At 34.5% G+C, this 25,456-nt stretch overlaps 1 protein-coding gene across 2 annotated transcripts in view; it reads right to left on the bottom strand.

Moving 5' to 3' along the window:
• The window catches only part of LOC118272509 (low affinity immunoglobulin epsilon Fc receptor), a 95,894-nt gene that overhangs the window by 27,142 nt on the left and 43,296 nt on the right, over positions 1–25,456 (bottom strand). The window contains exons 2-3 of one of the 2 annotated variants that reach the window (XM_035589068.2): positions 16,542–16,844; positions 3,733–3,795 (exon numbers count right to left, since the gene is read on the bottom strand). In XM_035589068.2, the coding sequence (XP_035444961.1) occupies positions 3,733–3,795; positions 16,542–16,844 (366 nt within the window). The remainder of the gene's footprint in view (positions 1–3,732; positions 3,796–16,541; positions 16,845–25,456) is intronic. The other variant, XM_035589069.2, reaches the window with a different exon arrangement.

The following is a 25,456-nucleotide window of genomic DNA, read 5'->3' as shown; positions in this document are numbered from 1 at the left end:
AAATTAAATATTAAGCATACCAAATTTCAAAAAAGTATCTTAATTAATGTAAAAGTTATCACGTTTTTCCCTTTAAACGCCTCTACTGTAAAGTACGCTTTTTGAGTTAGCGTAGTATAAATTGCTGGTGTCGATATGAAACAGCTGCTAATCATGTAAAACAAATATGTCGGACAAGGGCGTTGCTATGGTTTCACGGGGTGCATGCCACCTGGCGCTTCCCACACATGAATCCCTAACATCGCATGAATTCGTATGAAACTTTTAGCCTGCATGGAAATGAGAACAAAAGGAAATATCGTGACGTAGTGAGCGGTCGATTGTCTGCCAGTTTGCTACGTATGTGTGTTGCGATCGAGTGGCAATGTTCAACTGCCTGCGATCATCTCGTCCTTGACTTTTACAAACCTCCACAGATAATAATTACCCTGCATCTGCTGTTGTGTAAGTATCGTACGAAAATTTGGACCTCTTCGGAATCTTAATTGTAATTTGGTAGGCTGTTTTGTTATTGTGTAAGTTTTTGTACATGAAAGTTTGTTGTTAAGTTAAGAAATGTGTAGTTTGTACATCGATATTTTTAGTAAGTAATAGTAGTTGGATACAAGGAACGTTAACTTAGCTAAAAGCAGACGTCTCTAATAAACCCGTAAGCTAGCTAAGGATATTTGGGAGAATGCCAGAAGGTTTTATATTCATTATTAATAATTTTTGAAAAGATGCTGGTGGTTTAGCGGGCTCTTTAATTTTTCATGCGTCATACGTAGCAGAAAAGGTATTGGCATTTGGTGGCAGGTTGTTGAACAGTTGAGCAGGTTACCTGATATTGTGTGCAGTGTGCATGAAGCTGGGCTCGGCCTTCGGTGGATACCGTCTAGTTCAAATGTCACTATGCAGACTAGCCGGGCCGGATGCTTCATTTGTATATGCAATTATGCATTTATACACGTAGCCGAGTTAACACACTATTTTGCAACGGTTTAAGGCAAATGACTAAGACTAATGAAGGACATTTTCTTGATTGGAGGAAGAAGTTTTAGGTTTCGCTTAGAGAGTGCGAAAAAGTAGGAACGCTTGACAATACTGTAGAGTTCTTCTATAGCACAACTCGAGAGAAGTAGGAGTGAGTTTATAGTACTTTATAGTAACAAACTTCTGCCAAGTCTTTTAGGACAGCAAATGTAGATATGTATATTTATGTAGATATACTTTAACCGATCCTCTCATATATCATGATATTAATTTATTTTAAAGATACAATTTCTGTAGTTTATATTTTTTACGTACGTTTAGATATAAATTACAGTAAACATATATCGTGGGTAATGAAATACATATAATTTTCATTTCATATTGACTAGAACATTTGCAGTTTCTATTCATTGGATACGAGTTAGTCATCATTGACAAATTGCTGTTTAAAATATGCAGGACGGTCGAACTGAATGTTTAGTCGATACATTTGTTAGCTTTGATAGTCTACAACCTACCACATTGATCATGTCATACTTATGTTGTAAAACTAGATTAGAATCGTGTCATAGTTATTTATGTTATTCGTTGTGAAGCCATTACTCTTTTGCTGTTAGCTTTTTCTGAAGTGAATCTAATAATGACAAGTAATAATCATTTAATGATTCTTAACTCAGTGATTAGCAATTATTCTCGGCACAAAATCGTTACTAAGGAAGAGTTTAAGTAATCATTAGCCCTTCAATCGCCTGTGTCACATATACGACACATATTTTAGTGTCGTATTCCTGCGACAGAGAACTTGCATGACTTTGACTTTTTCGTTCTATTCACACGATTGCTCCTCCTTAGTTTGTGTAGATTAATTTCGATTTGTAGCTCTGCGCTAGTGACACGGTAATTGATATTTAACTGGGCGGTTGAACGGTTAAATGTCTCTGAGTACGACAGTAGTTCACTATCGTACATTAATATTTAATTAATTATACTGTTATAATGCCACACGTATTCGTCCCTACAACACACCTATACGCCTTTAACCGTGGGAAATAAATAATATTGCAAAATATTATCTTCATTCTTATTTATATTCGGATCTTAAGCCGCTGTTACCGATTAAAACAAACGAAATAAAACTTCAGGCCATTCTTTATGTAACTGTCCTTGCAACATGAAAGGGAACAAAGCTTTTGCATGTGTTACCATAAATAAACATGGATATTACAATAAAAGATACAGAGCGGCATCGGCAGCCAGTAATATGCAGATACGAGTAGACATACATGCCAGTACCTATGTGTGTGGAAACTGCACGTTTGGCGCACGTTTGGTGACTGGCCACTGTGATCGAAAAAATAGGTTTTTTTTTTAAGGGGTGAAAACGACCTAATGACTTCTCCCGCCTTGAGCGAGACGACAGGGAGTGTCAGACTCTTACTGACTAAAAACCACCCTGTTCCTACTTCTGCTTTTCGAGGCGGAGCCCCGGTTAACCTGCTAGGTAGTCCGCAGCTCCTGATCATGCATTATATTAGCCCTACTGGGCCCCATCTGTGGTGATCTGATGGCTCTTTGAAGCGCGCGCAGAACGCGAACTATTAGGTGGAGTTGCACCAGAATCAATAACGTTCATTTTCGTTTTTTTTTCTTGTTCACAAGTGCTTGCATTTTACAAGAGACGCGTACGTAAGTTTACCGGTCTGATTCCTAAATAAAATATTTTAGGCTTTTTCTTACAGATAGGCATGTTGAGACTAGATTTGGGCCCCGATGATTTTTTTTTATATTTGATGGATCGGCGTTTGCCCGCTAACTCGCCTGGTGGTAAGCGATGATGCAGCCTACGAAAACCATTGCCAGGAAGGCAATTGATGCTGAGAAGACCGACGACGTAACCTCCTAATATCATCAATGCAACCACGACCACTCTGCCAAGAGTGTACGATTGAGAAGAAGAAGCCTACGAAGGAGTACATCTGCCTATAAGCAACCTATTCATTCAAGCTTTGATTGTCGTTTATGTTAAAAAATATGGTATCTATAATGAGATGCACCTAATCGACATCTTTGGAGATCAAAAGGTGTGATCATTATGTTATATTTATAAATACAATTCAATAAACGAAATCGAAAATGAATTTTTAATATGCGAAAGTTAGCATTGTATGGCGAAAGGCGATGTAGTGAATGGTACGGAGAGAAGGTGCGATTGTCCTATTGTATTACTGTCAAAATGTAACCTACTGCGTTCTGTTTTGGTTCCTGTCACTCAAGGAAAGGTCTTGTTTGTGTATTGCTATTGTTTATAATGTACATTGGCTTGTAGAAACATCTTGGAAGATGATTGCTAAGTATGTTTGTCTTGTAAAGTATTAATAGGAATCTGATTTGGAAGACATTGTCGAAGGCCTATGTTTAGCAGTAGACTTTAGAAGTTTTGTGGAGAAAATTATAAAAGTACACATACGTCAAAATTCTTTCTAAGTTTGAAAGATTTACTATGACAATGGTGTTAATGATGATACTATGTGGTGATGGATATCTGTTTAATCAGTGGTTACCAAAAAAGTAAAAATGCTATCAATGTAGCTAAAGAGTTAAAACAAAATGTTAATGCTTTTGATAACAACAAGTAAGATAATGATGAACTCTTATTATTAAACATCGAGTGGACCACAGAAGCCATACAAGCACATTTCTTAATGAATTTAGATAGAAATACAGCCAATGGGAATGATGTAAAGTAATTGTATAGCTTACGATTGTAACCACTCGGTTCCAAGTCCGCCTCGAAAGGTGGTGGCGAGTACTTTTTGCTCCTACCTGAAACAACAGAAAATAAATAGAAATTAGTATTGAAAGTAGGTACAAGTGAACCTACATAGATATAGTACTAATTAGTAAACTAGCTGCTTCCGCGCGGTTTCACCCGCTCTGCTCGGCTCCTATTGGTCATAGCGTGATGTTTTATAGCCTATAGCCTTCCTCGATCAATTAACTATCCAACACAAATTATAATAATAATAATAATTATTCAAATCGGATCAGTAGTTCCGGAGATTAACGCGTTCAAACAAACAAACAAACTCTTCAGCTTTATAATATTAAGTATAGTATAGTATTAGTACAGTATAGATTCAGAAATTTAAGTGTAAATGAAATGGACTTAGATTGGTTTCAGAACATACATACATAATCTCACGCCTGTCTCCCATGGGGTTAAGCAGAGCCTTATGGCATGCTAGTTGCTACGAATTTCGCATGCCTCTTTTGCTTTTTTTGTTACAGGTTGTCGTTACATAGTATTATAAATACAAGTTGTTGCAAGTAAGGTACACTACTACCTTAACATAATTATAGACTCATTTTACTATTAAATTCCTATTTGCAGACAATCAAAACAACACAAAGCCGTACTACCATTTTCAAAACCCAATTTGGAGAATCTTTTTCGAAACACAATCAACTATGACCCAACCTGCCATATTGAATTATGTTTAATGTGAGTATTTTGCAATGTGTAGTGGTACCAAATATACGAATTATTTTTTTATGGTATAAGCCGTTAAACTTACAGGTGGATCACCTGATAGTAAGCAATCGCCGCCGCCTATGGACACTTGAAATACCAGACGCGTTACAAGTGCGTTGCCGGTCTTTTGGGGGTTAAGAATTTAAGGGTTGTTGGTGAATCGGGGATTGTGAAAATTGGGGAGAGGGGTAATTGGGTATCCGGTAACCTCACTCACACAACAAAACGCAATACAAGCTTTGTTTCACGTCGGTTTTCTCTAAGGCCATGGTATCATTCCAGTCGGGCCGACCCATTAGTGCCGAAGCATGTCTCTCCCACACTTAAAAAGCAACTTGAACTACTACAAAAGTAATAAGGCTTATTACTTATATTATCGTGTTTATCAAACCCATAATCGTTATTGTTGCGAAAACTAAAACAGAGAATAAAACACTTCTTCATTTGGCTTGAACTTTGAACTTCACATGGTCAGATGGTTCAATCTGATTGTTCTCAAAATGGGAGTCTCACGTTTGATGCCGACCTTCACACTTAGTGCTCTATTTTATTATAAAGACTACAAGTTTTATTACTAGGTACAAGTTAATTTAATTAAGTATCTTGCTCTTAAAAATAGTTAAGTGTGGGTTCCTGTTTTTGTAGGTCTAGACTACCTAGACTACGCTAGACTACCTACTACTTACATGCTAATGTAGGTAAGATATCTTTTTAATGTATGTACATATGTATAGGTAAAACGTGATGTTCATGGTTTAACCTTTCATATATAAGACAACAATAGAAAAACCACTCTGTCTCGTGTAGATCTACGTTCCGGCACACGATGGGTTAAGCAGGTAGTTTTTTTACATTTGTCTTTAGTCCTGATTTTACATACACAAACTGACGTAAGGAAAATCTTCTCTTTAATCTTTAATTTGATCCATACAAAATGTATTCTGATTGCAAAATTACAAAATTACAAAATCTGATCTAGTTCATGAAACACAAATCACAAAGCCGAAACATTAATTTAGTTTCGAGAAAGCGAAACTTAGGACAAAATAGTGTTCCTTTTACGTAACAATGCCTAGTTCCTTTTCCTAGGTTCCTAGCCGCTGGCTTTCTAAGTGTAGGTTCGTAATGTTCAGATATAACTGCTCTAGTTCAATCCGGTTATAATGACTATCACTAGATAGTCACCTATTTCTAGACAATACATTCCCTTGACGTGTCTTGTGGCTATTCGCCTAAGCCTATCAAGACTTTCAATTCGACAATATGTTGCTTCTTTCAATCCATACCTATCTGCTAATTTCTTAATCCAGAAACTTTGGATCGATTTTCATTTTTGACAGAGACTCTATCTAATGTCAAAAATCGATCTAAATCTAAAGATTTTGGATTGATATCGGTTATTGAAATCGGTAGTACCTATGTTCCATAATACCACTAGTAACAAAATACCAAGGGACAGAGATATTCCATGTTTAAAAAATCTCTAATCTATAAATAATCTTTTTAACGTTGATAAGTCTGCGTTTTGCCACCAAACAGCATACTGCCAGGACGGCAAAGAATTTAAGTATATTAAGTTCTGCGAACTATAATATCATCTAGGTAATATGGGTATCGTGCACTTTAATCGTGTTTTACGCCTCGAACTAAGTCTAGCTCAGTCTAGGTCAGACATTTCAACTGATTAATCGACGATATGATCCTTCGATTAAAGAACTTACGTAATTAAAACAACGGCCACGTGTAAAAAATATCGAGGACGATCGATGATCAGCTAAATGCTAGTTACATAGGTACAAGTTTATTATTTTATTAGACACGGTGTTAAGTCTATCAATGCACTAAATGTGGTTAATAAAGCCATCTTCAAAAATGACATTTATTACAATGATTAGTTTCGCAATTAAATATTATGACTGCCACGTCGGTCGAGTGGTCGCTAGTGCGACTACCGTACAAGGGGTCTCGGGTTCGATTCCCAAGTAGGGCAAAGTATAACTGGAGTTCTTACGGTACTTCGTCTCAAAAAAATTCTCAGTCTGGAATTATGCCTATGACATTGCAAAAATAAAATATTATGACAAGAAGCCACTATGTAATTAGTTACGAAATTCCATCAATGGTAACCAGGTGTAAGATATTACCAAAATAATAGTTGGTAAATCTCTGTACAGCCTCATTACTGCAAAATTTTGAAAACCGCAAACCATAACCTTTGACTTCACCTTTTGAAAAAAACATGCGGCTGAGAGCCGGACATTGTGGTTCCGCAGTAAAAAGGTGGTTATTTGCTTATTTGTTTATACTCGTACAAGGGATTTTCCTTGAAAAACCATGATTTTTTACTACACATCAGTAAAAATTCGTACCTATCGAGCAAAAAATATTTTAAGTTACACTTCAGATCGAGGTACCTGGACCTGTACTTCCTTTGGTATTCTTTTGGTATATTTCTTCATAGTTTTGCCTCATAAACTCTCTGCTATAAGCAGCAGTGACCAGAAATCTCTTGAGCTTAATGTGAACATCATAACATAAATGCACACACCAATACATCTAACATCAACACAACAACGCGTTCTCTTTTTATCTATTTTTATTTCCTACACTTCCAAATTTAACTTTCTTCCTCACTACCGGGATCCCTAAAACTAAAGGAATCCTTTAAACAGACGATAACTTCGTTAGCTGAGCGGGTAAATGAGCAGTCATTTCTCGCACCGCTCCGCTCAGTAAACAGGCCACGAAGAACTGTGGGACACTAGAGAAATGGGTCAGTGAATTCCGACGACGCCAACGCTCCTTTTTGCACTTTTTTGCAACCGTCTTTCGATGTTGCAGAGTAGAGAAAACTTGGCACGTAGATACGGTATCTAGACAGACTAGGAATGTAGGATACGAGGACTATTCGAAATGGATGGACGGTAATTACCTAGTAGTTCCGACTTCAAGTAGGTTGTGGTAGTTTTGAGATTCTTCTGTGTATGGTTCTTTTTCTATAAGACGGATTTGTTAAGTTAAGTGTTTGGTTGGCTCGTGGTTCAATGTTTAAATTGATGTATAGTCGATTGGGTTGTGAAAATAAGTGAAGATAGAAGAATAAGGTTTACCTTTTTTTTTTTAAACAGATATTATTGGTTTACAGTTGTCGTTTTAGCGTTCTGTTTTACCTTACATTTAGGTTTATTTATGTTTAAATACAGTGTCTTCAATAATATAACAACAATTAGCTAATTTTATAATTATTTGAAGATGCACCTGAAGGCCAGTCATCAATTAAAAGCGTGGCAAGGGCATTAAAAGTCAATGTCTTTAGTTCAAGTTTATCTGTGGTTACTGGGCATTTGAGATAACTGCTGCGTCGTTGCGGTATATAACCATTTGACGTACTATGTTAAATTACACATGGTAATTTGTATCATTGAGTTAAATTGTAGTTAGATTACATATACATTTGATCTTATCATCTGTCCAAACAGTTGATTGATTGATTGAGTTGTCCAAAGATTATAGAACAGTCTTATTCGAAATTTTTCAATGATATTCTGTGAGATAAATGACGTTAAAAGTTTAGGGCATTCAAGAGCATTCACTGGATGTTTTGAGTAGCGTACAGTTGTATTCTAATTTTTTTTATAATAACTATCGTGATACATACTAATGGAATTAATGGAGAAAAGCTCTATTAGTTTCGAGTCACAGGGGAACGTCGCGCAGCCTATTGACTAGTCAGTTACCGCGTCTGCGAACGCTGTTTATGATGAAGAGTCCCTAGACCGTGATTTTTAGATATTCTCATTCTCATGTTGGTATTTTTACTGACAATTAATTATACACACGGTTGAGGTGCAAATTCACTGTAAACAGACCTTTTCTTTTACGGTCTCATCTCATGCTATAATAAGTTACGATACAAAATAGGTTTACCACTTTTGGCACAGGACACACTAAGTTGATCCTATAACTATTGTACCATAAACCAAGCTCACATAGCTACCATCTAAGAAACGAACCACTCAAATCAGTAAGTTAAATTAAACAGACGAGAAACTAAAACAAAAAAGAAAAAAACGCGTCGCCAGCCATTTACGTCAGAAAAAAAAATGTGATTGATGCGTTCACGATTCGATATACAAAATAAAAAAAAAAACGTTATACTTTGCTCCATGTACGGCGAACGATGGTCGATTCGTGACTGATAGAGCTCGCTGCGTCATATCGCTCCAAATCCCACGGACTCATTGCCAAAATGTCTAGCTTGTAGGCATATCTAGCTGATACTTATACCCTTTATAGGCTTCTGAGGAATATTAGGACATGATATACCATCTAGTTTTGTTTTTATCGACAGTGAATAAATATACTTTGACAAAAGTTATGTTCTGCGTTATGTTATGATGTTGCCGATTAAGGGTGCTTTTCCAGATATGTGCTTTGCTACCTTGCTGTGGAAGCGTTTGGCTTTCACCAATCCACATAGCTTATCATTGGTGGAAACGGGTTTAACTAAGATATGTTTTTGTATATGGAAAGATGCGCGCTGTGGATGGCTATCGATATACCAGTTACTCGAGCTGCGCATCTTTCTCGCACAGCTATATACTTAGCTTAGTATCAGTGGAAACGGTCACATAATTTCACAGCTTTACTATTACATCTTCGTAGCATAACTACATACCACAACTCTGGTTGAAAAGCACCCTTATATTCATAGTTTGCAATCGAATAAGTAAACAATAACTAAGTTTCATTCAACAAAGAATATTGTTTCCATCTTATTATTTGTTGTCGCTGACGCTGTATCAGGAACTATTGCTTACATAAAGCAACTTAAAGCTAGAAATATTAAAGGAACCACGATATTGATTTTCACAACTTGACTGAGAGATTTTTCTATGGTAAGTTGTACTCAGACCATTGAGAAATACTTGATTAAATATTTAATAAACAATTAACTAAATATATTTTTACTATTACAGCATTTATACGTTAAATTCCATAAGTTTACCAACACGAAATATAGCGTGATTTGATCGTAGCATAATAAACTATTCAGTACACATTATAATTGATTTTTCACCGAATTGTTTTCTTGTATTTTATGGCACTTTTGTTGAAAGAGTTATTATGAAAATCGTTCACCATATTTTTGTACCCATAAATTATCCGCACGAAAATTTTGTCTGATACTTGTCTCACTGACTAAATAAACAAGTCATTGTGCTATATATTTTTACTGTGGGAGAACCATGCTTCGGCATGAATGGGCCGGCTCGATCGGAGTGATACCACGGCCTTACAAAAAATCGACGTGAAGCAACGCTTGCGTTGTGTTGTGTAAGTGAGAATACCAGAGGCCCAATTACCCCCATTCCCAATTTTCTCAAGCCCCGTTTCCCCAACAACCCTTAAATGCCTAACCCCAAAAGGCCGGCACCGCACTTGGAAAGCTTTTGGAGTTTCGTGTATCCATGGGCGGCGGCGATTGCTTACCATCAGGTATTCCGTATGCTCGTTTCCCGGGTTATATCATAAAAAAACTGGCATTTTTATTAGATTAAACTAAATTAGCTAAATCCTAGACATCAAAACCTTGTCTTTTAGATCCATTATTGCTTTACATCATATTCATTTATGGTGCTAGCTGCAATAAAACGTTAAAATGCATTGAAATATTTTCACGAAATATTGTCGTTTTACATTTCATAGTTCATAAGGTTATACTAAGGTTATCTGCATAAATTAAAAAAGAATTTGTCAAACAAATATCAAGTGTTTAAGCCATAAAATAAATTAGTATTTGACAGACAGACTTCACATAGCGGTTAGATTTTAATGTGAAGGTTAAGTATACATACATTTATTTAAGGAAATAAATGAAAATACCATCAGTAGGTGTAATCTGCAATAAATACGAATTAACGGGGATTTGATTATTGGTCACAGTGTCAAGTGATTTCGAAATAATTCAATTACAAAATTAATACGCACACAAGGACGATAAGCCTACAGAAATGTCATACATAAATTAGGAAACTAATCTTTGTCGTGTTACAGAACATATTCGTGAATCTTCTGTATAATATAAAAATCAATTATTGTTTGTGGGTCTCGCTAAAACTCGAGAACGCCTGGACCGATTTGGCAAATTTTGGTCTTGAATTATTCCAGGGTATATACTAAGTCCAGGGTAGGTTTAAAAGGTGAGAAAAAACATGTTTGAGACGCTACGAAGTTTGCCGTCTTTTTGATAGATTCACCTAATTATATTAGGTTTTACGATTTTGAAATAACCCATAGGACTCAAAGATTTTCATAAAAAATAAGACATTTATTTACTGAATATTGAACACAATCGACATGTTATTTCCTCAAATTACAAAATTATTATAACTATGATAGAAATTCGATTGTAATGAGCAATACACAAATGCAAAAGCGTAATAAAAACTGAATAATATGACAATTAATGCAATGTATGGTAGTGTTATTGATAGTTTATTTAGTAACAAAATTATATTTGTACGAGAATACTGTCACCACCTGTTATCTATAAAAAGTTGTCTGTATTGTCTCTGCTATAAAAAATTAAAGTTTAGTTGTTCGGGTAAATTGCGTTGTAATAGCTAGATATTTATAAAATAATGAAAAACTCCAGTAACACTCTATACAAGGAAAATCAGAGACAAATTCTAAATAACAATCGCGTGTCAGTCTTGTAAATTTATTTATACACTAGCTTCCGCCCGCGACTCCGTCCGCGCGGATGTCGGTCATCGCGTGGAAGTTTTATTTTTCCATTTTGAGTAACTCTGACAATGACATCTTATAAATATCTATTGGACCCCAATACGCTGAGGCCTATAATAATTAAGGAGATCCCTCTATTGAGCTACTGCTGTTGAGCTCGCGTTCTGTAGAATAAAACTGTTTTTTTACGTATTTTTTCAGAATAAAATGTATCCTATTTTATGCCCAGGATAATAAGGTATAATTATACCAAGTTTCATCGAAATCGAACCGTTAGTTTTCACGTGATGCCTGAACATACATACAGACAGACAGACAGGCTAAAAAATATTTATTACATATATGGGTTTGGTATCGATCCACACCCCCTGGGTGTTACTATTATATTATTTTTTCAATTTGAATTGTCGCTTCTACAGATTTATTATAATATTATAAGTATAGATAAATGAATGAATGAATGAGAGTGTTATAAACGTAAGAGTAGACAAATATAATCAGAAAGCTCCGAACTGCTAAGCTATCGGGAGTTATACGTGTTATTGTGAGTCAACCATAGAAGATAGACATTTGCTGTCGTGGAATATTTTTTAAACAATTTTAAGGAGAACATTTCCGTGATACATTATTTCTGTGTAGCTTTAACCATTAAGGCTGCACACGCGACGGAAGCTTAAAAAATGGAGTAAGTTCTCCTATTTTCCCAACATTTCCTTTCACTGCTCTGCTCCTATTGATCGTAGCGTGAGGAAAAGTATACTATAACCTGCCCAGGAGTATAAAGAACAATTGTACCAAGTTTCGTTAAAATCTGTCGAGTAGTTTTTTTTTTCTATTAAGAACATACAGACAGACAGACAGACAGACAGACAGACAAAAATTTTTCTGATTGCATTTTTGGCGTCAGTATCGATCACTAATCACCCGCTGATAGTTATTTTGGAAATATATTTCATGTACAGAATTGACCTCTCTACAGATTTATTATAAGTATAGAAGAAGATATAGATAATATATCATTACACGTAACTTTAATAATAATACCGAACATCTTAGGTAATGCAGGCGAAATTTCAGATCCTATTAAACAGTAGGCTGTGGTTTTAAAATTTTGCAACGCATCATTCAAATCGTTGCAAAAAATTATGATTTTTCCTTATACCGAGCATGACTCCATTGTGCAATGGTCATTGTATGCGTTGGCGAAAGGTGCTATGGTGGGCCACGGCAAAAGAAACCACAAAGCATCCTCATCACTTATGCAAACTAAATATCAGTTTTAACATTATCGAAATAAGGTTAAATGTTGTTCAGATTACAAAGTGGTTTAATAGTGGTTACCTATTTATTTTGTTAGTATTTTTGTGCATTGCAGTAGTTTTTTGGTTTTTGATTTAGGATTCTCATCGATTGCTTGGTGTCCAATCCAACCCGCATTGAGCAAGCGTTGTGGTTGATGTTCAAATCTTCTCCGTGTGAGAAGAGGTCTTTGGTCAGCAGTGGCCACTTATAGGCTGTTGAAGTGATGTGCATAGTTGTATGAATGTGCGATTACAGAACTTTAAATAGGAGTCGATGTTGAGATTTCGATAATAGTCTCCTAACTTTCTTCTTGTAGTCTAACTAGCAAAATATTAACGACATCTACCTCAAACTCATCTTTTTATTTCTGCCCTTTTCCTAAGCTACATAGTATTAGCAGAATATTTTTAATTATCACAAACTCATTTCTCTTTCATAACATTGTTCTAACTAGCGTAGTCTTCAAACCATCTTTAATCGTCCCTTTAAACTACAGCTCAAAAAAACTACCGTGAAAATGTATGATGTTAAAATATGACATATTTTAAATACATTGTATTTAAAAGTGAGTATTTATCAAGTGGCCCATCAGTGCACAGCCGTTAGCTGCCTGCAAATTGAGTTGAGATTATCGCGTGATTGCGTTTTCTGCGGACGCCGCGCAGTCATGATGAAAATAAAGTTTCAACCAGGAGAGATGGAAATTAACATTTTTTGCAATTTATTTACCGATGCAATCGAATTATTTAAATGGAGCAACGTGTTTATGGGGAGGCGTTCATTAAAAATGATAGGGTAAGGTATTGTTCAATAATGGTGATGTTACTTGTTCATCGAATAAAGTATTATCGTATTCTATGAAAAAATCGAATATCCAAAAATTATTAAATAAAAATTACTCAGCTAACTAAAAAATAAATTACGACTTCTCCTTGATAGGTATATTAATAAAAATATTGTTCTAAATCTCTCACACGTTTTTTGGAAAATATGACATTAGATAAAATCGATTAAATATCAACTGTTCACTAATCAAATGTCAAAAGTATTGTTTTGTTTTTTATCAAGAGACGAGAATAATTCATTACTATTTTGTTCGTTAAATATTTTAATGTTCTCATGTATCATCCTCATTTTTTTGGTTCGCATAATTTAATTTAATATGTCAAATAGTCATTATCCTAGTATCAACGACCTCTCAAGGTGATTGGCTAAATAATCGAATGTAATGCCACTCTCATTTTCATAGTAATCACCTAATTATTAAGTATCATATTTTCTTTTACGGCTAGACATAAAAAAGGAGTATTCCTGATTCCTGCTATTTTCGTTTTATGGCTTCGAATTATCGATTTATATGGTTTTGCATGTTCGTTTTGTGATCACATCGTAGGGTGCTGAACCGGTCCATTTACTCTGGTTTTGAACTCTCCAAGGAGAACTGCTGGGGTAAATAACATGACCAGGACTGATCTTGAACTTATTTACTGCAGGGAAGATTTGATTCACGGTTAATTTGAGCAAGGGTTATGGCATTCTGAAGACTGAACGATTTTACTTTAAACATCCTAAAACTACTTTTTGATTGAAGAATTTTTACTGGCGTTAACCACTGTCTTATTACCAACTTTAAAACTGATGGGAAGTTACTTGAAATTTCTGGCTGGACAAAAGCATACCGGCTAAATTGTGAACTTCGTCCTTTTTTTCAAGTCGTTTAAAGATACTGCAAAATGTACAAAGGTACAATTTAACTACCATATATTTCTAATCTCGTTTCTGTTGCCATTTGTTTATAGAAGGTACATAACTTTATTTAATAAATAACCCACCTAATAATAGATTACTAAAAATATTTGCTTAGTTAATTTGTTTTTATTAAGTTCAACAAGGATATGAAACATACATTAAGATCGTTAACAGGTTTTAATAGATCAGTCAAGTAAAATAAAATAAATGATGACAAATAACACTTAGGTACAAGATATATGCAAATGCGAGATTTTTTTCTACATATTTCTGCTTTAAAAGTCAGTTCACGACCTACGACCATGAACTTTTATTTTTTCAAAATACTCCATAACTAATTAAATCAATTGGAAAAACGTATGTATTTCATTTTGTACGTTTTTGGACATAAATAGCAAAATTTATATGAGAATCATTTTTAGAAAATATAACGCGGATGTCTTTCTATTATAATTGAAAGTTTTGATTATAATATTAATATTAGTAGTAGGTAATTGTAGACGGTCGAAGTAAGGTCAATACTTTTTATTTTGACTAAACAAGTCCTTGTTTTGGTCGGTACTATAAACATATTATATTTAGGAACATAAGTTGCTTACTACCGGAGCGGGTTTACCGGGGCTCCGGCTCGAAAAGCAGGAACGGGGTGGTGAACTTTTAGTCAGTAAGAGTCTGACACTTCCTCTCGCCTCGCCCAAGCCGGGAGAAGTCATTGGAGGATTCCCCCCCCCCTCCAAAAAGTTGCTAACTAAACATCCAGATTAATCTATTAGGTACTTAACATTTTTACTCGTAAGATAAATAGTCAAATGTCCAAAAATATGTGTCTTTTCCTTATAAGATAATTGGAATTTCCAAGTTCTCTGACGTAGTTTAAACAATATGGAACTCGTATGGTCCAACTTATGGCATAAGGCTCGCCCCCTGCTCATTGCATCACTGATGACATAATGAGCATTTCTGTCAACTTCTCTCAAGGCAAAACAAGTACATTATGCTTGTCTTGAACCCTGATCTTGAATATATCAAAATCTCACGTTTTTTACCAAATAAAAAACGGATTTTTATCTAAAACCTGTGAATTGATTTAGGTTTTTGACAGAATTTGAATACAATTGATGTCAAAAATGGATTGTTATTTAAAATTTTAGGTCTTATATCTATAGGCTATTTATTTCGGCCTTCGGTGTATCTACACAGAAACTGAGAACTTTTAAAGACCTGTAAATTGAATGAACTGCAAAATCGGCTCGTGATGTTTTAGTGAATTTAGTTCAGAGGTCGTCTGCACCGGATCACGACACGCCACCGCTTATTAAATTGATTACACCTTGAACCGACGATACAAAAATAACTTAAATATAACTTCAAAGACACTCTGGACTGTAGTTAGTTATAATTAAGTTGGATTTTGGGTAGCACTTATAATGATTATTTGCAATCATGGGCGAATATTGGCCGATTGGTCTTCATTACATTTGTAGAAGCTCGTAGTGATATGTTTTGTAGCCAAGTATACAAAAACATAACTTTTGCGATGACACCAATTCTAGAAATTCGTCTATTCAAATAGTAAAATTGTATGAAATAAAGGAAACTGTATCTGTCTTATGAAACGAACTGGGTAATTGTCTAATATTGACTTGTTTCGCTTGCAATACTGTCACGTTCGCATCTCAACAAATATTTGATCAAACTTTTGACATAGTCCTAGCGTACACGTGTACCGAAAATCGGGTCGCGGTGTCTTTGACATATTTGTGTGCTTGCGCATTATTTGCTGTATTGACCAATGTTTGGCCAATCTCACTGAAGTGCGTATGTTGGTTAGGCTTGTATTTATTATCAAATGATTTCAATGGCATTGAAAGTATCTAGGTGACACTTCTATCTATATTGCTAGACTAAATGTTAATCTTAATGCCTAGTCATACAATTTAATTTAATTTGTTATCCAATTCTTATTTCAATTGATTTGATACGCCGTTGATTGATCTAGATAAGTCCATTCATGTTGGTTTGACTTATAATATCTACTTAATTGATTATTTTCAATCAAGTCAAGCGCAAGGCTACAATGACTCGTAGAAAGCTGATACTATCATCGTTTAGTAAATACAATAGTAACGCGCTGGTGCTAAAATACAGTAATATCTTAAACAAAGTTTATGCAACTCGTTTAATGCGAATGCAATTCATTCGTAAAAAAACAAACATTAATCGAGAATCGTTATACCTGTAATCGTGTTGTATATGGAATCGATTTGTTCGCTCTCCACACTCTGTAGGCTGTCGTCTTCTCTTATGTTCTGGTCTTCTGTGAGCTCCTGATTGTCAATGGGGTCGTTGTTATCTTCTTCTATGTTCTCCGTCTCCGTGTCTGTTTGTTGCGTCACCGGCAGTGTGGGCATCTTCACGGGCAGTATGTCGAGGATCGACGGCGCCTTCGGCACGGTACTCCGGAGCCCCAACTTCTTCTGAATGAACGCTTCCAGTATCTGCTGGGTGATCTTGTTCTGTCTCTCCAGTTCATTCATGTCTGCGGAGAAAGGAGAAGACAGATAAAAATGACTGCGCGAAAGTTTCTCTCTTTTTCTCTTCAAGTCAACTTATTTGACTGATAACAGGATTGGTTGGGGATCAGGATTTTAGAAAACGAGGTCATTTTTATCTGGTTCTCCCGTCTCGGGGACCGACAAATGGACTAACAATACATGCTACAAATTGTATACTTAAATGTATAAAGCTTAATAGTAAGATATCATTATTTATTGGGGTTTAATGATTTTACAAATTATTGAGATGGATATGCCATTTAGAACGTTAAAATATTGTGTAAATAGAGTTAAATATTTCTTAAAAAAACTTCATAAGTAGTACAGAATACAACTTAGGTAGGTAGGTTGGGTGTAAACTAGCAGGTCTGGTGAATGAAATGTATCCTAAAAAGTTCATACTCAAACCATTGCTAAATAAACAAGAAATACCCAAAACGACCCACTCCACCTTTCTAATAGAAATGAAACAAATAATTAACACAGATATCAACTAAATCAATGTTTATAAAAACGCATTGTTCTGTCGATACCAATCTTTATTACCATTAAAGTGATTTCTTACTTTCTCTGTACATTGCATTGGATCTGATATCATCGGACAATGCTGTATCAGGTACAATAAGAACAAATCGAAGTAGCTACTTTAGCTACCTCTTATTGTTGGATCAACTTTTGAGACAATAGGTGCCGATACCTGCAGGACAAGCTACTCTACACTACCAATACATTTGTAACTTTATCACTTTGTAATACAGTCAAAAATCCCTTAACGATTCTTGCTGTAATAGGGTAGGTTGATGTGCGATTGTCTATTCAGTATCAAAGGACGTCATCTAAAGAATTATAGGGTAGGGAAGTAAAATACATGTTGATTAATAACCTTAGGAATTAATGATGTTACCACCTTCAATTGTTTTTTTATAGGTTCAAGGTGGAAAGGATTGATTGTCAATTGTTCTAGTTTAAGTTCTATATGTGTAATTGTTTTATGTATGTACGTATTTGTGATGTTTTATGTGATAATGTAACATCTCGTTTCCCGGAAGAAGTTTGTAGAGTATGGTATCTTTGCTTATTAATTACCTGTTTTAATTTGGAAGTAAACAAAGAGATGAAATATTAATCTCCATTGTGGTCTTATAGACTAAATACTTTCGGTGTTGAACCAAGGTCCACAGTGTCCTTGGCTCATGATTCAACATCGGACTTTTAATAGTCGTATCCGGAGTCGGAACAACATCTTCACATAGAAGACTCTAAACATTAACTTCCTTGTCTTGTAGGTACAACATCGTAAAAATGTAACTAAAAACTCGTTTAACTATGCTATGGATTGCTACACATTTTTATGTCATGGTTAAATTACTTTATATTGATTTATGACTATAAGTTCCGTAAAGTACTGATACCTAAGTATCTAAGGGTACGGCTTATAATTTTTGTAGATATTAACAGAAGTAAATTCCAAAATTTTCCAATTTTGCTGTAAAATTCTAGTTATGTAGTGTTTTTCCTTATAATTTAAATAAGTTGTTCATTCTAAGTCTTTTCGAAGTTGATTGACATAAAACACACAATTTATTAATAGCCAACCAATGCACTTTTGACCTTAGCCATAAAAAGTTGTAAATTAATAAAAAATAAAGAATTTATTGACGTTCCAAAACGACAATATAATTAGTGCTTAAATTGATACCTAGGTTTGGCTTTCGCTTTCATTTTTGATTGTGGAAACGAAAATAAACATTTTAGCAGATTGGTGTTAGGTATGCTAAATATCAAAATGCTTAACGAAAGTGTTTTTGATAAAATTTTATGGTTTTATTAGTACCTACTGACTATAAACAAATGTGTTTATCGTGTCCGTCATATTTTCTAAAAAGTTAGTACTTACTAAATAGATTTTAAATTAAATTGTTCTCAAAAAATGTATGACAAGGGCACGGACCGAGAGTTCGTGCAGAACTAATATAAATTGAATCAAAAAGAAACCTAGATGCTCTGTATTAATCGACCCAAAAATCGATTATTTCAAATTCCAAATAGTGAATAAATCGATTAGATTTTTTTTAATAAATCGAACATTCAATCATACTTTGTTCAATCGGAGATCAGACCCGACATCTCATACTAAGTATGCAACCAATCAAATTTATGATAATGTCACATTAATATATCACATCTTCATAAATCGGCTTAACATTTTCAGCAGATGCAATTTATGATGACGAATTACTGCCATAAAGTGACTGCATTCATTAATAACATCCATGTCAAAGGTTAGACAAGTAAAATATCACATTTAAAAAATGGCAACACATAAAACGAAGTTCCATTAAAAAAATATTTCCTCCAATTAATATTAATCGATATGAAATCAATTTAACTGATGTTTTAATCCCAAGGTAGCTAATATTCCATTAACTAAGAATTTTTAAATTAATAACTGAGTAAAACACATCAATTTTATAGATTTTTGGGTATAAAAAGTAAATTAATTGGTAAGATTATCAAGGTGGCTCATAATAAATTAGCCACACGGCGGGTGTTGGTAAAATTTATATAGTGGAATGAGGTACTATGTTTTTTCTAAAAAAAAAAACTAGTTTCTTTCAAATTAATTATACTAAGGGTACTAAGTGGTTTTTTTGTAAAAAAAGTAAACTGACTAGTAAAAGTTTTTTTTTTATATAAATCTTAATAGAATTAATGAGGTTCGACAGATTATTAAATAAGAAGTGATTATTCCACAATCATTAATACCTACTCGCCAATTTTTCCCCAAAGGTACATTTTTTAAGAGGAGAAAATCATACAATGACTTCTCTCCGTGAGGCGAGAGTCAGACTATTATTGAGTAAAACCCAGCTGGTTCCTACTCTTGCTTTTTGAGTTGGAACTCCGGCTACCCGCTGAGTCTTCCGCGGATCCGGATCGGGCATCAGCTGTACTGAGTACCATTTTTGGTGGTCTGATGGCTATTAGAGGTGAGTGTGGAACGCGTTGCATACTACATAATACATTACTGTACTCCAGGAGGTAATGTCCTTTATAAAACTTCTACAGTAGTATAAAGTAATAATTTAATATACAACTATTATAATCCTTCGAAGTAAGATATTTTCTTACTGTATCTGTAGCCCTAAGTATCCTAATAAGTATACAGCTACCAACTTCGGACCAATTACGTAACTCCTGTTGGCTAATCAAGTGAGAGGCATGATTCATCATCCCAGCTTGTCTCAGGGGACCCGTCTAACTGCTCGATCGAGATGTTGTACCTTCCCGCCAGCCCCCAGTGGCATGAGCAGATCTGTTCAATGTCAATTATTTCGATAATCCTTCACATTCAGACAACAACTGTCTTGTTCTGTTGCAAATTATCTAATTATCCTTTTGTTGCCAATTAACTGAATTTAATAATGAAAATTGTTAGTAAAGAAGTATTTTTTTCTTATAAGAAAAAGTCAAGAGAAATATTATGATATCCTTATGTTACGTTCTCTATTTTTATAGTTTAAAAATATAATTCAAGCATTCCATAATTAAATATAATCTCATAACACGTTTCTTTATCCAGATTACAAACGACGACATTAAATATTTTAATTATAATTGATTTACATAACTAACAAATAGGTTTAGAGATTTTCTAGCTATAAAAAACAAAATTATGTTAAAACATCCAAAATGATTTTACATAATTTTATTAAGCTACAGATAGTAGCAGTCATAAAAATAAAACCATAGAGTATAGAGTCCTGTTGCGTTGAATATGTACGAAGGTGACATAATTGGCTGAATGTGTATGTGCCTTGGCTATGGTAAATTATACATGGAATTCTGACAACAAGGTGTCGAAAAAGTACGTACAAGAGATGCAATGATAATTTTATTCATGAGGCGACGATCGACCAATCGGGCTTAACGACCTCACTGCAAAATATTACAGATGTTTTCAGTATAGTAAATTATGTTTTTATTAACAAAAACGCCATTAATATCGATACAGAATTGGGCCACTTTATATTATACGATTCGAATAAGTTTAAGTTTTAAAAAAAACGACATCTGTCAATGTCGATGCAGAATTGAGTCATTTAGATTATTCGATTCCAAATAAGTTTTATCGATTCATAGAGACAATTATTAAAAATTTTATTGAACTGCGGAAAATTGATGTTTTGTAATAATTTTTAATGTCAATACCGTCAATCAAGGAAATGAGTTTTTAAATATCAGAGATTGATGATTGTTATTTATTTTATTTTTTATTATTGATTGATTTGTGCAACGTAAATAGGTTCCCTATTATCTTTTAAATTATAATCAAATATGGAGGTCAGACACTCCATGGTTTATGACAATCGCAATCTTTTGATGTATAGATGTTAAATTCTTTGGGAGACTTAAAAAGTCAAAGTCAATGACTTGAGTTTTAATTGTTTGTGTCTACAAAATTAAATGAACATGCAGTTTATTATAATGTGTTTTTATGATCAAATTGAAATACGATTTTGATTATACATAGTTTTTTTAAGCTTTTTTTTTTTTTTTTTTTGAGGGGGGAAAATCATCCAATGACTTCTCCCGCCTTGGGCAAGGCGAAAGGGAGTGTCAGACTCTTACTGACTAAAAACCACCCCGTTCCTTCTCCTGCTTTTCGACCCGAAGCCCCGGTAAACCCGCTAGGTAGTCCGCAGCTCCGGATCAGGCATCAGCCCTAGTTTTTTTAAGCTGGAGGAGCTTTTTGACGAGCAGATGCAGGGGAAAGTAGAGGGAACCAGATAAGAGGTAGAGGTTCAGGAGGAGGAAACTCTGTGTCAAACTGCGCCAGAGACTTCACAAACAGGGAGGGATGGCGGGAGATAGTGAAGAAAGCAGTATCCACCTTTAATGCAAATATAATATATCGTGAGTGACCCGGTTGTGGCCACTTTAAGAATTTTGTCGACTTTGAGGCTTTCTTAACTTATAGTTATTGTTATCACGAACATATTTCTTGTAAAAAGTCATTTAACATGTATTAATCTTGCCTAAGAAACCCCTTTTTTAAAAGAACGTCCAATAGAAAAATAACTTTATAAAAAAGAAAAAAAAAAGGTAGTTTGTGCCATTTTTGGCCAGATTCGTGCCATTTCTGGCCACGGTCGTGTGCCAGTTCTCCATCAAAAAATACAATATAAAAGTAATCAAAATTTATTAATCACTCGATCACTTCGCATTTAGTCTGGAAAATATGAAATATTATTACTTCACTTGAATTTAACTTACAAATAATGAGATCAACATTTATATGACGTTGGTAAAAGCTGCAAAGAAAACTGACCTCCCTTTGTGTGAAGACAATTTATTGCATCTCTGAAAATGAAAAATATGTGTTTGTTGATATGTAAAGCCAAGGAAAAATAATAAATAAATTACGATAAATGACTAGAAGAGGGGCGTTTATGTACAAAAGTTTTGGCCAGCCGTGTGGCCAAAGATGGAGAAATTCATAATTTTGTCTCCATTAGTGGCCACCTTCTAATAATCCCACTTCAGAAACATATGGCGACAAAATAACTTTAGTTCCACTTAGACAATATATTCTTCATGTAGTATTAACATAAACATCCAAACAATAAGCAAAGATTAAAAAAATAAAAACCAAATCCTCACCCGCTCGCCTTAGCCTTTTTGTTAAGATCTTAACAATTTCACCCTCAACTAAAAAGAATGACTTGTTGCATCGAAGTGAAGTTTGACACATCAAAGCTGCCAACGGTATCAGTGTCTCCAATATTCAATATTTTAAATACTCTACATAACAGAGTAATTTATTTGTCCATGCCTTAGTTATAAATATTTGAAGGCCCAAGTGGCCACAAAGGGGTCGATGGCCACAACCGGGTCACTTGCCCTATATCGACCGCGGTCACGTTGAACCACGGCCTATCTGCCAAAAGCGGATCGACAGAGAAGATAAAGCTCGCAGCTTCCAGTGAAGACTCTGAGCGAACTTCTCTACGTCACCCAATAAAAATAGGAGAGATATAAACAAAAATAGAGACCAATATGAATGAAATATGCTTTTTATGCGCGAAACCTTTTGTTATTTACGTGTTTATCATTATTATCTCTTAGATAAAGCATAAAAGTCCAGCTGACGGTCTGTTCGTCGTTCGTAGTGTGCGTGTCAACCGATCGTAAACAATTGTAGTCGCACCCACATAATACCTTACTACTCATCGACACTCTTACCTAGTAATTAAGGTCGTTTTTCACTTGGCAGCCATTTATTAACGTTATACAACCTATTGAACAGGTTGCACGTAACACAGAATATCAACACAGGATAACACACCGTATCACTTTGTTATAATGGTCTTTTTTCCTTGCGTTTAAACAAGAAAGTGACAAAATGTTGTGGGGTTACGCAGGTTTGATGTCATATTTATGACGAATGTTTTTGATAGCGAAGGTCGCTGTTCTATAAATAGGAATAATCATTATTAATTGTCTATTGTAGAGAGACAATTAACCTGGAGTGTGGTGAGTGGTCGCGCCATAAAAATTATTAAGTACCAAATACATCATCGATTTCATATTGTGATAATGTTTTTGACTAGGTATTTTCTACTATGGACAGTAAGTCTAGGATATCTTCAGCCTCAACCATAGATGAGAATTTGTACTTGTCAAGACTCCTTAGTAATTTCATATCTGTGGACTGCTTTACATACTTCAAGATGATTAGTTTTGAATTATCCTTCTGTGTAATGGAAACAAGAATATAGTACTACCAAAAGTAACAACGTCAAACTCAAAGTTAAACTAAAGTAAAATAAAAATAATAACTGTAAAATAACTGCATTATATCGAAATATGACATAACATAACCTACCAAAGACCTACTAATCAGAAAAACACATGTTGTATCAAAAATAAACAATAGGTAACGGTTAAAAGAAAAAGAATAAGGCAAAATAAATACATGACTAAACAAAAATAAAAATCCATAGGTATTTTCACACTTGGTCATGGTTCAATAAACCTATGGCAAACAAAAAACCCAATTAGTAAAAGACAAAAAAGTTTATCATAAACGAATATTATGTAAATGAACGTTATGGTCTACAAAATAAAAATCAATATGAGACGAAGCCATGGGACTATTAATCAGTTCTTTGACTCCAAATAAACGGGTTGTCAACCTTACTTACGACTTTTTTTTAATAAATCGTGCAATGACATCTAACACTACCTATTACTATATTAACTTTTTTTAACAAAACCACGTATAATAAATTGGACCACATATTGTATAATAGTTCTGGATTTCTTAACTAGATTGGGAATACCGTTTCGTGATAAATAGGCTATTGACATAACCTAAGTTTGGTGACCTAACTACGGTCAGTGATCCGGGCATTGACACCCGTAGTATTAGGAGAGAAATGGCTAATTTATGATCTTTTTAAAACTTGATTTTGGAAGAAAACATGGTTGTATAAATTAGTAGATATTATTGCAATAATATATTACGTAGAATTAATAAAAATATATGGGGTTTTTTCTCTCTGAAACATAGAGGAAGAAAAATAAACCACGAAATATTAACATTTTAATTTGATTTTGGATTTTGAAATCATTCCAGTTAATGTAGATTAGATTAGCAAATACCAATGTCAGGCACATGACCCTGACTTTACAGCCTAATGAAAAAAAAGCAATTTAAAACCTAACGCCTTTTAAAGTCCATCGCCTAATCGACAACGGACAATCGAACAATCTAATTTAAACTATTGTCGCGCGCTTTTTTATCTGTGCAACTGAGTTACGGCTGGTGTTGCCATATTTAACAATAGTACCGATCTCAACCGGATGTAGGTCAAGTGCAGTCAGCCTAACTAATCGGTTTATTGTCTCGGAACTAAATTCTTATCGGATTCAATTGCCGGAACTTATCGTCAAACATGATTTTGCGTGAATAAATATCTAATCAATCAATTATTACGTAACGCTTGGCACGCTTCAAAGCAAACTTTTACTAAAGTAAAATAAAGGAAACGTGACTGGCTGACTGCGCGATTTTTTGTGTTTTTATTGTTTGTATTTTTTTTGCGTTCAATTTACATAGTAACTTCTAGTTTGGAAGAAAACCTTTCGTTTTCTAATTATTTGTCACCTTTTTTAGTTCTTTAGGTTACGTTTTCTATGGAACCTAATTAAAAAGATCATTTAACTAAAAAATCACGGTTTACTCACGTACATTAAAGGAGAAAAGCTCTACTAGTTTCGAGTCACAGAGAGACTCTTCATCATGAGCAGCTTTTCTTCATTAATGTACGTGAGTAAACCGTGATCCTTTAGTTAATTTAGTATGTCTCACGATAGTTGTTATAAAAGATCATTTGTTACATTTACCTATCTCTTGTCTCATGGGACCAATATAACATAACTGATGAAAACTTCGTGTACAATACACGTAGGTCAGACATCTATTTTTGGGCAAAAGGCGTGGTATGATCGTCCAAACATACCTAAGGTAGTTCGTGGAAATTTATTTTCGTACCCTGTTCTATGTGATAGCGAATTATATTTCAAATTA

Source organism: Spodoptera frugiperda, chromosome 4 (assembly GCF_023101765.2).
Source record: "Spodoptera frugiperda isolate SF20-4 chromosome 4, AGI-APGP_CSIRO_Sfru_2.0, whole genome shotgun sequence".
Lineage (NCBI taxonomy): Eukaryota > Metazoa > Arthropoda > Insecta > Lepidoptera > Noctuidae > Spodoptera > Spodoptera frugiperda.
This window is presented reverse-complemented; position numbering and strand designations above follow the sequence as displayed.